We start from the raw sequence: 16,954 nt of genomic DNA, 5'->3' as shown, positions 1-16,954 counted from the left end.
AACTTTGTGCTTCTGGGTTTTCAACATTCTCTAGTGTTATAGTGTCTTTTGTACCAACTTTCTTGCATAGCAGCCATGAGTTGTATGTGGACCTACTGAGAGGCTGCACGGTTTCAGACAGCTTCAAGAAGCTGCAAGAACTGTAGGCAGTCTTACTGGCCTACAACTTCTGTACCCTGTTAGCTTTGGAACGCTGGGGATCACTGTTAACCAAGTGCTACCCTCCGGAGCAAGACTTTGCTCATCACCAGATGTGGCCTCCTTGCCTGACCATCATGAAGAGAAAAAAGTGCTCAAACAATGGGGACCAGATAGGGTATCAGAAGGCAATTTAAGAGGAAGACAGGTATGCTTGAGAGATGAAAAGTGGTTTGAGAAGGGCTTCAGTTCCCATGTGTATACACACACACACACACACACACACACACACACACATTTTTGTCCCACTGCCATCTCTGGTCAAAAAGATTTTGCAGTTTTTGAAAGTAATACCACAGCTATTAACCGGAGGTGAAAGTGGAATTCCTCTTCCAAACTGTCGTCAACATTGGGGGAAGGTGGAGTGAACAAACTACAGTGTATCTGGGTTTAGCTAAGAAAATTAAAAAAGGAACCAAAAAGGATCTCATAGCTCCAAGAAGTCTTACCTCTGTATGAACTGGGAAAGCAGCTAGCATGCTTCAAATCAAGTTGCATCCCTTTGCTGTTCAGTCCCTAATGCTTGTTATTCTCAGAATGACCCATTCACTTTTAGAACAGTTCACCCTAGTTTTCCAGTGCACCTCATTCCATCACTTCACTTGAGCGGACATCTCTTTAGAAGCCAACTTCAGTCGAACTAGAACAAGAAAGGAGTCTTGTAGCAGCATGAAAAACTGCTCTAGCATCCTAGCTAGCTAATGCAACACAAAAAAGTTTGTTTGTAATGTGCCACAAGCTATTGGTAGGCTGTCACTTTTTCAAGCCAAGCCTGAAATACGTACATAGAAAAAGCAAAATTTAGATTAAGGAAAAGAGTGACATTATAGCCAACTACAGTTGCCATACATCTTGCTGAAAAAGTTCTTTAACTATGACGATAAGCAGAGACCCCAAAAGCAAAACACAAATGTCCAGAGACCTTGCAATATAGTTGTACCTCTGGAGACTAATACAGTTAGTTTTCTCAGAGACAGTGTTGATAATGGTTGATCTCTTACAAGAACAGGAATGTCTGTGTACCATTAAAGTGGTTTATATTTTGTCTGCCCAACTTTCAATGGCCTTGAATGGATGGATTTTGTACTAGGAGACTTTGTACAACACTATAGTTCATTACGTAACTCGACATGTGACATTTATTTCACATACAAATAGTGTATTCTTTTGTAATCAGCAGGGTAGGAGCTTTCTATAAATATCAACATTCTATGGCTCTATCTATCTATCTATCTAAACACACAGGTCCAGTGAATCTGGCAATTGTGGAATGCTGGTGTAAACTTTAGGTAACAGACACATGATCCCATTTTCACAGCTATTTGATAATCTTAACTTTCCATCTTTAAGATGCTAGCAGAATTCCCACAAACTAAAAATTAAATAGTCTCAAAATATCACTTATATTGCTACTGCATTATTGATTGGCTAGTAAGTTAAAACTAGCTAATCCATTTTGTTAGCTGACCTCCTTAAAGTTGATCAGGACAGACAATACCCTCAATCTATGTACCTTCAGGCATGGCAATTAAACCGTAGGTAAAGAATCTCACTGTGTCAGTGGCAAATGTGAGCACACATACTGCTCTCTAAGAAGATATATTCCATAACTTCCCATTAAGTGCCATCATTTAGCACCTGTCATTTGGAAGGCCCAAGTACTGTCTCCCGTATTAGCGTTCAAACCTCTCAATGTCATCACAGCCCCTCGCTTCTTCCTCTTCTCCGCACCACCCTGTCTTAAGTCACACTTCAGAAATAAAAATTCAGGTTTTTTTTAAACAAAACTTTATTGGTAATAGTTTCAAATATGTTTACAACAAAGCACACTGTTAAAGAGGAAGTAGGGTTTGTTTTTTTCTCAGTGAAACAAGTTTTGTTGGATTACATAGAAGTGTTTTTTTCTGAGGCAGGGAGCTGGTGGGTATTTTAACTCCCGCTGTCTCCCCAACCCAACACAGAAGAGGCCAATGAGCTATTGGTGGGAAGAGGACGACGAGGAGTTGGAGGGGCAAGCAAAGCTTGCCTGCTCCTGACAGCGCTTCTGTATGTGTTATATGTCATCTATCAATCTAAAGAAGACTGCTTTGCTCCCCAGCCACAGAAAGAAAACAAAAGAAAACTAAACTGGTGAATATAGAGTGTGTTTGGAGTGGGGTAGGTGAAGACAGAACACAAAGAGGCATTGCATTGGAAAGGGAGGGGGAGGAAAGAGTCGGAACAAATTAAATGGAGAGAAATGGGCTCCCCCTCCTCATCTTTGAGTCACAGCTCCCTCCGCATCCATGAGAAAAGACTCTAATAAAACAGATGCCACCTCTCATTCCCTGTCAGAACTGCAGGTCAAAATGGAATGGGCCTTCCCAACACTTTCGTTTCTAAGCCCCTACCCCACCTCCATTTACACCGGGATTTACATTTTCCACTCCCTCCTTACCGTCTTAACATTTAAAAAAACCCCACATAGCAGGCCGATGGAGCCCTTAAGGACCGGTACGATGGAGTTTCCACCAACAGACTGGAAAGATCCTTGTATTACAAAAACAGATGTCAGAGGTTTGAGTTGGGAAGGGTAGGATCCCAGCAGCCAATGCATTTTGCCTGCGACGGCCAAGCTCTATCTACATGGACTTTCTCCCACCCTGATGGCTCACCAAACGGGAGAGGCCCCTTTGAACCATGGCAACTAGCTAGAGTCTATCTGATGTTTCACAGGGTGGACTAGATCCTGCTTGTTTCTCTTCCGTTCAGGCAGATGCTCCAAGAGTTGCCTGAAGTGGGGAAACTCATGTTGGGACATTTGGATTGGAGGGTGGTGGTGATGGGGAGACTAAGGGAGGGAGAGGGAGGGAGGGAGGGGGAGAGAGAGAGAGAGAGAGAAGGGGTGTGTGCACATTTAAGAAAGACAAATTGAGACAAGCTTCTTTCTCTCAGTATGCCTTTGCCAGCTGGCAACCAGTCACTGCTCCCTCCTACAGGTGTGAAAACTATTGCCCCCTTCTTTCCCCCAAAATAGGGAGACAAAGATTGGAAATAAAGTGTTTTTCTATCCAAAAAACACACACAAATTCTTCATGCTAAAACTCAGTTGTTTTTACAGAGTTAAAATTCCGGCTGAATTTAATTTAACGGTGCGGGAGACAGAGCGTATAAAAAAGCACTGTGCCCTGCCTAGACTTTTAAAACCCTTTTTTTATAAAGCCAGTCAACTATTTCTTTAAACTTTTTATTTAAAGATAATAAAAGGGGCCTGGAAAGGGGGGGGGACTGATAAAAGGACAGGAGTTGTCCCATAGGAGAAGGCGAGAGGGTGGGGCCATTAACCTGTTCAGTGCTGGTCTAAACACCAAAGTGCTGTGTGGATGTGGTTATTTCTTGCCCTAACCCCCCCTCCAGAAATTCTTGCAATGCCCCATGAACCAGACCTTTCATAGGGGGTGATGAATGGCAAATATATCCCCTTTCCCCTAAAAAATAAAATAAAAATAAAATAAAGCCACCAATAAACCAGGGACTGTCCAATTAGGGTTTGTGTGTGGTAGTGGTGGGGAGGGGTATTGGAGTCAATATGAGGAGGAAGGGAATTTGTTTAAAACCTGCCTGAGAGTGGCTGGGAGCCACCTTACAGCTTTCAGTGGGAGGTGGATGGATGGCACTCCGACTGCTGCCTTTTCCACAGCTTCAAAATGAACTCCCCTTTTCTCTCTTCTGCCCAAACAGATTCAGGTGAACCCCAACACTCTCCCACCTCCCCAAATTAACATATAGGCAAGGAACTCTGGCCCTTGGGGCTGATCAAATCCAGCCCTTCCTTTTCCTGGGCACACAAAGCAAGGGGGACTGGCCCTAAAATTCTGCAAACTCCTTGGCGCACTTCTCACTGATGGACACCCGGATCTCCTCTTCCTCGTAGTCGTCAAAGTTACTTGTGTCGCCGGGGCCTTTGCACTTTGGTATAAAGGGAGCTTCCACCTGTGGAGGGGAGGGGACAAAGCGAGGAGTTATTAGGGGTCGTGTCTGCATGGGTTTAGGAGAGAGAAATACCATTCGCTGTGAAATTGGACTCCCTGCAGGGTTATTGGTTTAAGCCTTCTCAATTTAACCAGAAACAAAAATAGGTGGGCAGGAGAGAGAGAGTGCATGTCATACAGGGGAACCTCAGGGTTGGGGGGCAAATGTACTCCTCTCTGAACTGTGGGACCCTCCCCAGACCACACACACCTCCCTGCCCCCCCTTGCCTGACTGGAATAGGTCCTTGGCTCTGGTAATACCTCTTGTTTGCCTGGATGGAAGGCAGAGGTTGTGGGTGTGTGCAAACATCTGTAGAAAGGAGCCTATTGCACCATAAAATGCACATCCACTGCTTTGGTCTCTGGCTTCACCCACCATCAGCATGTGGTCCCTGGAAGGCTGCCCAAAAGGGAATGTGGCCCTTGGATACAGCTGAGCCTATTCCACAGGGAAGGAGAGCAACATGAGCTCTTCCTCACTCATAGCTTAAGCCCGCTAAAGGGCAAGCCAGACATGCCTGTGCTTTTTAATCAGGTCCTTGACTGCTTATCTCTCAGGTGGGGCTGAGATCTACTTTCTGAGTATCAAAAATGAGTTGGCAGGAGAGGGGAACAAAACTTTCCCCTCCTTTACCTTGCCACACTTGGGTTACTTTAATCTCCTTTCCCTTTAGCCCACTCTACTTCCAATACTGGAACTGGTTTGGGGGGAAAGAATCTCAAAGCAGCATTATACACCTTTAGGCGCAAGGCAAAAATGTTCCTTTTTAACCAGGCCTTTGGTTGATTTGATTGACATCCTATGCCCTTTTAGAATGTGGTACAGTATTTTTTTTGCTTTGTTGGGGTGTATTTATTGGGTTGTTGTTTTTATTTTGATAATGTGTTTTGTGGTTTTATATTTTGATTTTGTTTTGTGAACCACCCTGAGACCTCCGGATATAGGGCGGAATATAAATTCAATAAATAATAAATTATAATTATAATAAAACAAAAAGGAAAAGGGAGGACAGAATAGCCCTTGATCCCCTTACTTGTGTGCCCACCCTGACATAAAACATGGCTCTCCCCACACCTGCATGTTACAAGCAAATAGGCAGGCACAGACTGAACAAAAACACATGTCTTGTTTGGCTCTGAATCAGGCCCAGCCAAAATGGAAGCTGTACCTACTGACCCCTGCCTTGCTGCTCAGCTTCCTCCTCTCAAGGCAGAGATGCATTTAATTGGGCCTGCTATTTTCCCCCAGTTTAGGAGGAACTGAAACTTATAACCTTCATCTCCAGAATATTTGCAAATTAGGTAGGCAGCAGAACTAAGAGTGAACACAGTCAACGACATCATCCTATCCTGCCTCCCTTCAGCTTTTTCATACAAAGGGGTTTCTCAGCCCTGCCCTCTCATCATGTTCTATGGGCCATTACTTTCATATGGGCCACTAGCAGATCCTATACCAGGAATGGCCCTCCAGACTGTGCTGGATTCAAACTCCTGACCAGCAAGGTGGGAACTGGAGTCTGACAACATCTGGAAAGCCGCAGGCTTATACCGTGGAAAGCAACACGTGACCAGAGGTGGTTTTTAGCATCCAGATGCCATTAGCAGCTGTGGGGTTGAAGCTTTCAGTCAAATTCACAAAGGGAAGGTCTAAGAGAAGACATGACAATTTCCAACACAGATGCAACAGTGGATTTAACTAGATCCTGGGATCTTTTCACAGATAACTAATAATCACAATATGTCCGAGATCCTATATCATTAATATTGGGCCTGCAAGTTCCACCGAAGTGCAAGAGCTGCTTCACACACAGGTTTTCTCAACACAGAGATAAGCTTTGTGGGTTGGGGGCTCTCTTGCTTGTGAGCGATACGCTTCCAAAAGGTGATACGCGTGTTTGGATGGCTTTGTGTACCAGCACTACACACCCACAGTGAGTTGGCATTACTCCTCTGGCAGTGTGATAGTGGAAACCTTTGCTTTGGAAATAAGGCTGTGGGCTGCTGCCACAAGCCGCCCCCCCTCTTCTGACTGCACCTTCCTACTTCTCCTTACCTTCCGTTGGTAGATGGCAATCCAATCGGTAGTAGCAAACCACTTGTGGTTCTTGATGTCATTGACTCCATTTTTGAGGTTGCCAAAGCGTTTGGTGAGGTCTACCTGGAGTAAGTTACGCAACAGGTCCTTCAGGTCTGAGCTGAAGTGAGACGGGAAGCGAACCTGGGTACAATGAGGCAGAAGCCAAGAACAGGTTAATCTCTCTGCCTTCCAGGAGAAATCTGACAGCCGCAGGGAAAGGGCAGGAAGTGAGATTCATTATGCTCTGTAGCCAAAGCACTAATTCACCCTATGTCTGCAATTGCAACATCTACCACAAAACTGGGGCCTTGGGAAGTTGCACCCATGCCCTGCTTGAGGACTTCCCATATGAATCTGGTTGGCCACTGTGAGAACAGAATCTAGCAGGCTCTTCTTATGTCCTTAAATGTTAACACTGCACGTTCCCACAAATCCTAGAATTTATTCTATCAAGAACTTCTAGCTGCCACAGAGACAGAGATGTGCACATCCCTCTGGAAACACTCTAAACACAAGAGGGACAGAAGGAGGGCTTTTACTAACACACTTGGAACGCTTGCCTCTCTCTCTTTAAAAACTGATTTATAACTTCTGAATTTTAAAAAAATGGTCTGACTGGCTTGGCACAGGAACTGCTGAAAGAGAGAAATTCACATGCACACACAAATGTACAACTGACGCAATGTCCCCTGAACTACATTTTAAAAACTGAAAACAATTTAAGAAGCAGTTTGGCAAAAGAAGTTGACAGCAAGAAAACCCTTAAAAATAATACAGGTGCTCTTGGTGCTTGCTTCTCGACAATGTATCTCACCTAAATGAAATTCAGGGTGGCTTTGAAGATCTTCAATCAGAAGCCCTAGGAGCAAATGCCCAAAGAAAAAAGCACTGGCAAAGTGGCTATATTTATTTTATTTGTGTATTAAATTTGTATACCACCCTTCATCCAAAGATTTCAGGGCAGTTCACGTATATATACTTACTGTAACCTACATTTTGTTCTACCACAGAAAGATAATAGATAGATAAAAAGGTAGAATGTTATCAGGCAGAGATTAGTAGGGATGTGGCGCTAGGTTATGCACATATTTACACCATAGTTTTTAAAGGGGCTTAAGGCATTAGGCAATGTGATTCTATGAAGCAATGAGGATCCCCAAGCAATGCTCTTAGGTTTCCTTGGCAGGGTGGTGGAAACAGATGAATCAGTTTGAAAAAATCTGGCTCAAATCTGTAGTGTAGACATGCCCTATATTTAAGTACATTTAGTGTACCAGTTTAAATGTAAGACTGGAATTCTATACAAGCTTCACCAAGATCAAACGTAAGTATCACAGAGTCTGGCTTAGCCTCTTGGTATTGTGAAAGGAGCTACTTCTACCCAGATTCCATTTCTCTTTTAATCAGAGCACCTAATCTTGATTAATGGTTACTTGCTATTCATTCTGCTGAGATCTGTGCTAGACTGTCATCATGACCAACCGTGTTTAACCCTCAGTCATTATTACTTGGATGACTTAGCTAAGTAAAAGCCCACCTCACAGAGGTGCACAAGTTTCACCAGTTTCTTTTGCAGAGAACCAAACCTGATCAAGCGCCTAACATTTTGACTATGTTTTTTATATGCAACCTTAGCTGAGCTGTCCTGATGCAAGAACCTATCACAAACAAGGTTCTGGGAGCTTTTATATTAATTCAGCTAGTTAATAGTAATGCCTCATGCCCAACTGTGATACTAAGTGCTAATAATAATGATAATAGTAATAATAATAATAGTATCACAGCAATCTTAACAAGGACAAATCCTTTGCTGAAGGACATTGTGGAGATCCATAACACACCTGCACAAATTTCAAATCCAAAGTAAACTGCGGTCAGTGCCACAGAATAACTGTTATCCACAATGCATGTTTATTCGTCAACAATTAGTTGACTCAATAGAAGATCTTAGGTGTTGCTGAGAAAGGCTGGGTTAGTACAGCTCCTGGCCTAATAGCCTCACTCAAACGGCAACTTAATACTGATTATTTTAGCATTAACCACCTAAGAAATCAAAGTTGGCAAGTAGGGCCAGTGAAAATTCATAGGATAAATGGCAGGGAAGGGAGAAAAGGACAGCTGGACTCAAAGAGAGCATGCATGTTCTGGAGCAGCAGAGCAAGAGCAAGCCCCAGCCATCTGAAAGCTAGCACATATATTCACTGATCTCCATTACTTTTGTTTAGTTTTATTGGGTGGGGGAGATGTTCCTTTGCCATCACACATTTTCCTGCAAAGCTCTTCCAACACTGCCCTGCCACACCTCACTCCTTTAGGCCATGTTACAAATTCCAAGAGCAATATTCTGAAAACTCACAGCCTTGCAGTTACAGAGATCTTGAGTTGCATGTCTCCCCCTTTCCGTTGTTTTACTCTGTTTAACTTATAAAACTCCACTTTGTGCTTTTCTGATCTTTTTTGTGCTGCTCGGCCTCACATTACTCTAGGAGTCTCACCTGGGAGAACTGCCAAGTATTACAGACACTGGAATTCTAGACTCAGAAAATCCATATTCCACTTAGCCTGTAGAATTCTTCAACTAATTTCTTCTTCACACTGAAGACTAGAGCCTTAAGTTTGTTTAAAGTATACAAAATTTGAGACTCAGTTTTCAAATGAAGCCAACAGATCTGCCCCTTTCCTCAAAATAAGGTCAGACTGTGAATATAACTGCAGCCATCTAGATTTCCAGACATTTGTTCCTGTGGTGAAAGCTGCAAGCAGCACCAAAAAATAGCTGGAAGATTTGCCAAGAAAATACAGAGGGGGTTTCCGTTCACAGTCTGCTGAATTCCACCTACTCCAACATTTATTTGGCAGGTAAACACAGCAGGTCCATGCTTCACCGAACATTATAAATGTATGCACTGTATAGTGTGAGCTATTTGGAAATTTCTAACACGCCTTCTAGGGAAGTACTGCATTTTCTCCATGGGCAAGATGGTCTACATATTGTAATATATATTTGTAATATCCTGTACCCAGCATGCAAGCCTCTATGCTGAAATATTACCTTCCCAGAGACAATCTTCTCATATATCTGAATGGGCTGGTCTGCAAAAAATGGGGGGTAGCCGGCTGCCATTTCATAGATGAGGACACCCAGGGCCCACCAGTCCACAGCTTTGTTATAACCCTGAAACAGGAAAGCAGGCTCAGATCACAAACACCAAGGATGATCGGCACTTAATTGCAGTGTACTGCAAGATATTGAGATGAACACAGTCTTCTTTCTGGGCTGAACAAGGCCCAAAAAACTGTTCCTGAGTACAGGTGTCTCACCTTGCTCAGAATGATTTCAGGAGCCAGGTACTCTGGAGTCCCACAAAGGGTCCATGTTCGGCCTTTCACTCGTTTGGCAAAGCCAAAATCTGTCACCTGGAGGTAAGAGAAAATTAACAAAGCTGAGTTCTCCACACCAATAGGGTCAGCAGCACAAAGGAAGTGATAGAGGCTTGCACAAACCCCAGTACATGGAGAGGTGATGTTTCGGGTGGAATATCTATAAGAGAGAAGATTTTGTTTCCAAAGGTAAGTATTGCTTTCTAAACAGCAACTGCTCATAATGAATGTTTTCTACCATGCTCCCTACTTGCCACCAAAATAGGAAAAGTGCATCTGGTGGTTTGGAGCATATTTGGTTAAGCAGGCACCACTTTGGCGAGGAGGGGAAGGAACTTCCTGATATTCAAAGCACAAATGATAAAAAGAGGTACGCCTTTAGATTTTATGTCAACTCAAAAATTTCCTAAGAAGTTACTTAAGCTTGTCAAAATTTAGTCCTTTCTTAAAAAACTAATTGTTACAGATATTTGGGGAAAGAAACAGTATTCCTAGACATACTGACAAGGAGAGGAATTCTCAAAATGCTGTGCAGCAGAATCTCACAGAATGGATGGAAGCAGCCTTACCTCAATGTAGCCCTGCTGGTCGATGAGGAGGTTCTCAGGCTTCAAGTCTCGATAGATGAGATCTAGTGAGTGCAGGTACTCAAAAGTCAGCACTATCTGAGCGGCATAAAACCGGGCATGAGGTTCACTGCAACAAAGGGGGGAAGAGCTTTTTCACAAGCCATCTCTAATGTATGCCAGCTGAGTCTTCACCTTCACTGATCCCCATAAACCAGGGATGGAGAACCTGTGGCCCACCAGAGCACTGTTGGGTTGGGCTCCAACTCCCATCAGCCCCAACCAGCTCAGTCAGGGATGATGGGAGCTGTACTCTCAGCAAAAGGGCTCAGGTTTCCACCCCTGCCACAAACCAAGACCAGCTCTCTCCCCTGTTCCCCATTCAACAGGACCTTGAGTCTTATCTCACACATTTCACTCATGCTCTCCCTGCCCCACCTCTGGCTGAGCGCATGCAGAATCTCTTCCCTTATTCTGACCATGTTCTTATGTAGGTGTAATCATTGCAACAATCCTGTAAGGTAAGTCATTACTATTTACTCTCCGTGCCGCAGATGGTGGGGCTGAGGCTGTGAGACAGAACTTTGCGTAATGTCATGTAGCTGAGTTCATGGCAGAGGCACCATTCGAACTGGGGGCTTCCTAGTCCGTTGCTCAGTCTCAGTGCTATGCCAGTTCTATAATGTTCTACAAGATGGCAATTTATCTGAAGCACACATAACTACACAGTTAAATGAGAGCATGTTAACAAGCATCCCGCTTTCCATACAGTAAATGGATACAAAGCAAGATAGAAGCATGTTCTGTAGTGGTAGCTTCTATACTGAAGTCTCCGCTAACAATCCTCTGATGAAAAGCACTCCGCTCATATGGGCCTGTCAAGCCAGGTCACCCCTTGCCCCTTAGTGTTAACGAGAATAATCAGGAACTCAGTGTTGTTGTCACCACACTCTGATAGGAATGATCTGCTTCTTGCAAGTCACCAGCTTCACATCCAGGAGGATGGGAATTAATGTCAAAGCAAATGCAGCTTCTGTCCTATCATTAGACTTTTTTCTAAACTGCATATTCTTTACCCCAGAAGTTAGGGCTTGCTGGAAGGGGAAGATATCCTCCACTCAACTTTAAAGTGCAGAACAAGAGAAACCTAGTTCTTTCCTGGTTCCTCTCCACTGTTCTAACCCAGGAAGCCCAACTCTCAGCTGTTCTGTTCCCACAACTGAGAGCATCATCCCAACCTTGCAATGACAGGGGAGCACACTCACCTGAACCTGCCAATCCGTCGTAGGTGGGAGAACATCTCGCCACCTGGGATGTATTCCATCACCATGTACAGATTTGAGTTATCCTGTAATCAAGGGCAGAAACAACTCAGGGTCCTGGCCAGCACTGCTTTGCACCCACCCCAACCTTGTATGTTCAGGGCCACAGCTCCCCAATTTATTTACTTCTATATTGCCTTTCTGCAGTGATGCTTGCACCAGTGTACTCACACATCTATAGGAGCACTCTAGAACAGAAACTGGGTTTGCTGTTGGGCTGGGAGAAAGAATTCAGGTTCCTGCCAATTTCCTTTAAAAAAATGAAGTATCTTGCCCTTGCAGTTGCAGATAAAAAACCAAAATGTTGATACAATGCCTATAGACTAGGTGGTGGTGAAGGAACAGGTCCCAGCATTTCAGATCAGTACTTCGTTCCTTTCACATGGCTACACTTTCCTAACTGCCCCCATTCCAATCTTCACGTTTGTTCCCTAGTCCATCGCTCTCTACCACTATTGCCTTGCTTTCTGCTCAATAAATGCAAGTTCTTTAAAATCTGAATGTATACAAGTTCCTTGTCCTCTAGTCCCCTTTTATTTGCACAACTTATTTGCACAACGATCATATAGTTTTGCTTGGTGCAAAACTGTTTCTATAGCAGAGTGTTTTGGTTTTAGCGCTATGTTCTGCTCAGAGTCTCTTCCTGCCATGACCTTAAAAAAAAGGCAACAACTTCAAAAGTAGCAGTTACTAAGGTGAACTCAAACCTCTTAGTACCTGGTCATGTAGGATAAGACTAATAATGACCTCTAGTCATGATAACTATAGTCACTCCACTATGGGGTAGCAGGCCTCTCTATACCAGTTCATAAACAAAAGAGTGTTGTGCTCAGATCCTGTTTGTGGCTCCCCATAAGCACCTGGTTGGCTAGTATGGACTGTTGGGCAGAATGCTGGACTAGATGGGCTTTTGGGCTGATCCAGCAAGGATCTTCTTGTAGATTTACAGAATTACTCTCACTACCAAGGGAATGAATTAGACACACAGTCTAACACCAACCAACTTGGAAGCAAGTCCCACTAACATCAATGGGACTTACTGCCAAGGAAATAGTATTTAGAATTAAGATACTTTTTTTTTTAACCCCCGAAGTCTACAACTGAAACAATCTCTGCAAGGTAGCATGAATGTATTTGTTCAGGCTTTATTCTGATTGAGAGGTAAGCTTCTGACACGGCATTGTCAAGGACTGCTATAGCAGAGGGAAAATGGGAAGGAGCCTATAAGACAGCAGTAGAGGCCTCCTCTTCTGGTTGTGCTTTCAAACAGACACTGTATCCATGGTTTTAGGTTACAGCCACAAAGGGTATATAAACATGCATATTTCCTTCAAAGCAGATTTTTAAAAAATGGTTCTGCCCTTTGTGGCAATAGGTACGACTCAATGGCTTTTTATATCCTTTCCATGTAGCTGAGATGAACGGAAGCCTGCAAAACCTCGATTTAGAGCTGCATTAATAGACAAGGCTGCCTTGTCACATAGTCCAGACTTGCATGCTCCCTATAGCACTTTCACATTGACTTAAAAGTAAATCCTACTGAATTCAATGGGGCTTACTCCTAGATAAGAGGTGTTAGGATTGCAGCCTTACTTACTGTATTGATATAAGGCAACCCAGTAAGATTGTTCTCTGGGTAACTCAAACACAAAATGATAAAATACTGTTGGCTTTATTTAACATTCTGTATGCTTATAGAGCCCACTTGTTTACTTGCCCAAAGCTGCACAAACGCCAGAAAGAGGTAGGACAAAACAAAATATTGAAGGCCTATCATAAGGAAGAGTTTTGAGGGCCTATCATGACAATGTGTGCTCTAGCCCAGGAGATCCATCCACCCAGGCTGCTCCCAAAGGGGAAGCACACTGCACCTATTGTACCGGCACAGAAAGTATCCAGCCAACTGGGCTTGCCTGCAGTGGTGGATGCTCAGCTAGCCACAAGCCCAGACAGAGGCAAAAAGATTACCTGGGTGCTATGGTAAAGTGATTAGCTTCCCTTAAGTATCTGGTTGGCCCCTGTGTGCCTTTGATCTGATGCAGCAGAGCAGGTGTCCAGAGGACCAGAAAGCCAGAGAATGAATATTTAGGCAGGGGTGGGGAGAGAGAGTGCAAAGACACCCTTTACCTTAAAAGAATACTCTAGCCTGACAAGGAATGGGAAGTTCACAGCCTGGAGAATGCGTTTTTCATTGAGGGTGTGCTCGATCTGCTTCAGCTTCACAACCTGCAAGACAGAAAGGAAATCAGCCAGAGACAGTTGGGCCTCCCTCTTGCCAACCTCAGGCACAAACTCCCAGAACTCCACGACAGGCTCAAACTCACTTTCTGCTTGTCAAGGATCTTCATGGCAAAGTAATTCCCGGTCTCCTTGTGCTTCACGAGCATCACCCGCCCAAAAGAGCCTGTACCCAGGGTCTTGAGCCGTTCGAAGTGATCCAGGCTGGACGTATTCTGAAAAAGGATTTGGAAAATAATAATATAAAAAGCAGAGGAAGACAATCTGGCAAGGACACCAGGCTCTAGTTATCAGATTTTGGGGGCCCTTAAATGGCCGTGAGGGTTCAAAATGCCGGCTTACTAGTTTCATTTTAAAGATAACCCTTCAGGCAGTACCATGTCTTCCCTTGCCATATTAAAGCAGCAACTGTTATTGAAGAGGGTCATCCCTGTGGCGTGCTAACTCTTCTTCCTGAAACTTGCAGTGTTCTTGGGGTTTTTTACCACGAGGGGGCGCAAAAGGCAAGAGTTTTTAGAGAGAAAGACATACAATCCTCCTGCATACTGAACAGCAAGAAAATCCAACTCAGTCCACAAAAAGGACTGTACATACACCCAACACTCACTACACTATCTGTAATAACCTAGAAACTAGCAGCAACAGGTTAAGCCTTAGAGCCTGACAAAAAAACACTAATATCCCCAAATATCACACTTATTGCAAAATACAACCAGATGTAATGACACCTTTACGTAGGGGGCAGCAAATGGAACAAGCCAAAACAGCGAGAGCATCCAAATTTCCGGGCCAATTTACACAGTCATTTTATTGCCATGAAGCAGTTATTTTGGCAGTCACCTTCTGGGAGTTATTTGCTGAAAAGCTAAAGCATCGGACCTGTTAGTTGAGCAGTGAGGTATTCATCAGATATTGCAGGGAAGAAAATACCTTATTCAGCTAGAGGGAGATTGCATTCCCCTTTCTGTAATATGGTCTGCTAACACCAAAGAGTATATGTGATAGGTGAAGGGCTTCTGACCCTTGCTTAGTAATTTGGAAAGATCTTGACTATTTGTTCCTTGTCATGCAAGCAACCCGGGCACTGGCAAACCTTATTGTCAGACACATCTTCCAAAGTGTCTTAGAACTGCAAAAGGTAAACTAATCCAAAGCTGACTCTCTTCCTGTGTTTCCATCTTGGACACCTCACTCTCCTCCTTGCAAAATTATTCCTAGAAAAGGGGCAGTTCCAGAATAACCTGGGGACTGAAACACCTATCTCAGCGCCTATTTCTTCAGCAGGATAATTTAGGATGTCCACCAGCATCAAGACTTTTGCCTTTGGTGTAACCAGCAATAACAAAGGTTTGGCAAGATCCTTCCAAAGCCTCGTTTTAAAAAGTTACACTGGCCACATTTTATACACACACAAAACAAGCGAATGCAGACCCAAATGGGCTTCCCCACAGCCAGTACAGGAGAGCCAGAGTGATCAGAGTGTCAGACCTGGACCCAGGACACCAGGGTTCATATCCCCACTCAGCCAGGAAGCTCAATGGGCCAGTTGCAGTTTCTCAGCCTAACCTACCTCACAGGACTGCTGTGAGGATAAAATGGGGAGAACTATGTAAACCAGCTTGAGGAAAGGTGGGATATAGATGTAATGAATTTAATATCAAGGCAGTTGTTTCAATGCATGCGGCACACTATAGCATTCAAGTTAGGCAGTGCATCCCTTACTTAAATGCAACACCAGTTGTGTGAAACTGTACACACATATTCTGAGCTTAAACTGTACACCTGTATTATGTGAAACTTTACACATGTATTCTTGGCACCCTGGTCTGTTTTCTTTCCAGCACATCAAAAGGAGGCAGGGTACATGGGAGCAATTTAAGCCGCGTGCACCAATACACATGCACATTCCTGCGAAGCCATAAGTTGTCTAACTCTGGCTGATGGTTGCATGCAAACCAGGTCAGTGTCACTTTCAAATCAGGCCTAAGAGCTTAGAAGCAACAAGACGCAGGCTGCTATGGCTAGATAAAGAAAGGAAGGCAAAATATCAAGACGAGAAGAGAGGTGTCCTACCTGCAACGGGTTCTCCCATTTCTTGAGGAACTCTTCTTTGGCTTTGGCAAGAAACTCCTTCACTGTAAGTAAGCAGAAGCAGAGAAAGAGCATTGACAAGAGAGCATGTTGCCTGAAGGCCTGAGCCACTGAACACTCCTTAGGAGTCAAAGAGGCTATGTTGGGAAACAGGAGTCCCCTTCAAGTCTGCCAGCTCTCATTTCTTTGACGGGCCTATTTGCTGAATCACCAGGAACGGAGGATGCAGTCCCAGCAGGAAGGCCAGAAAGGGGAAGACAACACCTTTCAACAAGTCGGATTCCCAAGGAGCAAACATTCCCTGGAGGGCAGAGAGCAGACACACAGCCCCCTCTTTTAGGCTCAGCCATGAGACTCTAGATGAGAAATGGCCAACTGCTGGCCTGTGGAAATATGCCCAATCAATATCTGAGAAATCTGTGTTACCACTGGAGCCCTAAATCCAGCCTGGAGAATACAGTAGCAACCGGTCACCTCTGCTAAAGATCATGGCTGCTCAGCTTTAGGTCTGTCACCATGTTGCTTCTTTTGGGGGCCAACCTGTGCCCAATCCTTGCAAGTCACAGACAACTTTGGGCCACATTGGGACCTCCAGCCTTTTAAAGCAAGAGCAAGGAATAAGTAAACCCATGAAAAAGGAAGGCAGGCCCCACTCTCTCCACATCCATGCCACTCATTTGCAAGGCTTTTGAGGAGTCATACAGATGTGAAATTCAATGCCGCACCATGACGCTCTGCCTATGTAAGGGTTTCCACTTGCCAGATGGAACCATCTCCCTCCCTCTATGCGGTTCTGGGGGTTCCCCAACCCTTTCGAGACAATTTCAGGGTGCACGTGGGAGAGGGGGAAGCCCTGTTGCACATGCAGAAGCCCTTGTGCAGAGCTTCTACTGATGGGGTTCATTAGGTGAATCCTGCCCTGACGGTAAGCATCTAAAATACCATAGGGCCATCTGTTTGCATGCACACATTTTCTCCTCAGTTTCCAACTCAGAAGGTGCTCTGCAAGTTTCAAAAATACACACACACAACTAGAGACTTTCAAGACTGGCAGTTCCATGTACTGGCAG

The 16,954-nt window shown here is 44.2% G+C and overlaps 1 protein-coding gene across 5 annotated transcripts in view; it reads right to left on the bottom strand.

The window, feature by feature from the left end:
* Nucleotides 1–2,093: 2,093 nt before the first annotated feature.
* PRKACA (protein kinase cAMP-activated catalytic subunit alpha) overlaps nt 2,094–16,954 on the bottom strand; it is a 60,110-nt gene continuing 45,249 nt past the window's right edge. For all 5 annotated transcript variants that reach the window (XM_082213636.1, XM_082213639.1, XM_082213637.1 and 2 more), the window contains exons 2-10: nt 15,867–15,928; nt 13,880–14,008; nt 13,683–13,781; nt 11,499–11,581; nt 10,237–10,363; nt 9,608–9,703; nt 9,339–9,461; nt 6,263–6,427; nt 2,094–4,170 (exon numbers count right to left, since the gene is read on the bottom strand). In XM_082213636.1, coding sequence (XP_082069762.1) covers nt 4,045–4,170; nt 6,263–6,427; nt 9,339–9,461; nt 9,608–9,703; nt 10,237–10,363; nt 11,499–11,581; nt 13,683–13,781; nt 13,880–14,008; nt 15,867–15,928 — 1,010 coding nt within the window. In that variant the 3' untranslated portion in view covers nt 2,094–4,044. The remainder of the gene's footprint in view (nt 4,171–6,262; nt 6,428–9,338; nt 9,462–9,607; nt 9,704–10,236; nt 10,364–11,498; nt 11,582–13,682; nt 13,782–13,879; nt 14,009–15,866; nt 15,929–16,954) is intronic.

Source organism: Podarcis vaucheri (assembly GCF_965113315.1).
Source record: "Podarcis vaucheri genome assembly, chromosome: 2".
NCBI lineage: Eukaryota > Metazoa > Chordata > Lepidosauria > Squamata > Lacertidae > Podarcis > Podarcis vaucheri.
The sequence above is the reverse complement of the archived record's forward strand: the minus strand, read 5'-3'. Positions and strand labels throughout refer to the sequence as shown.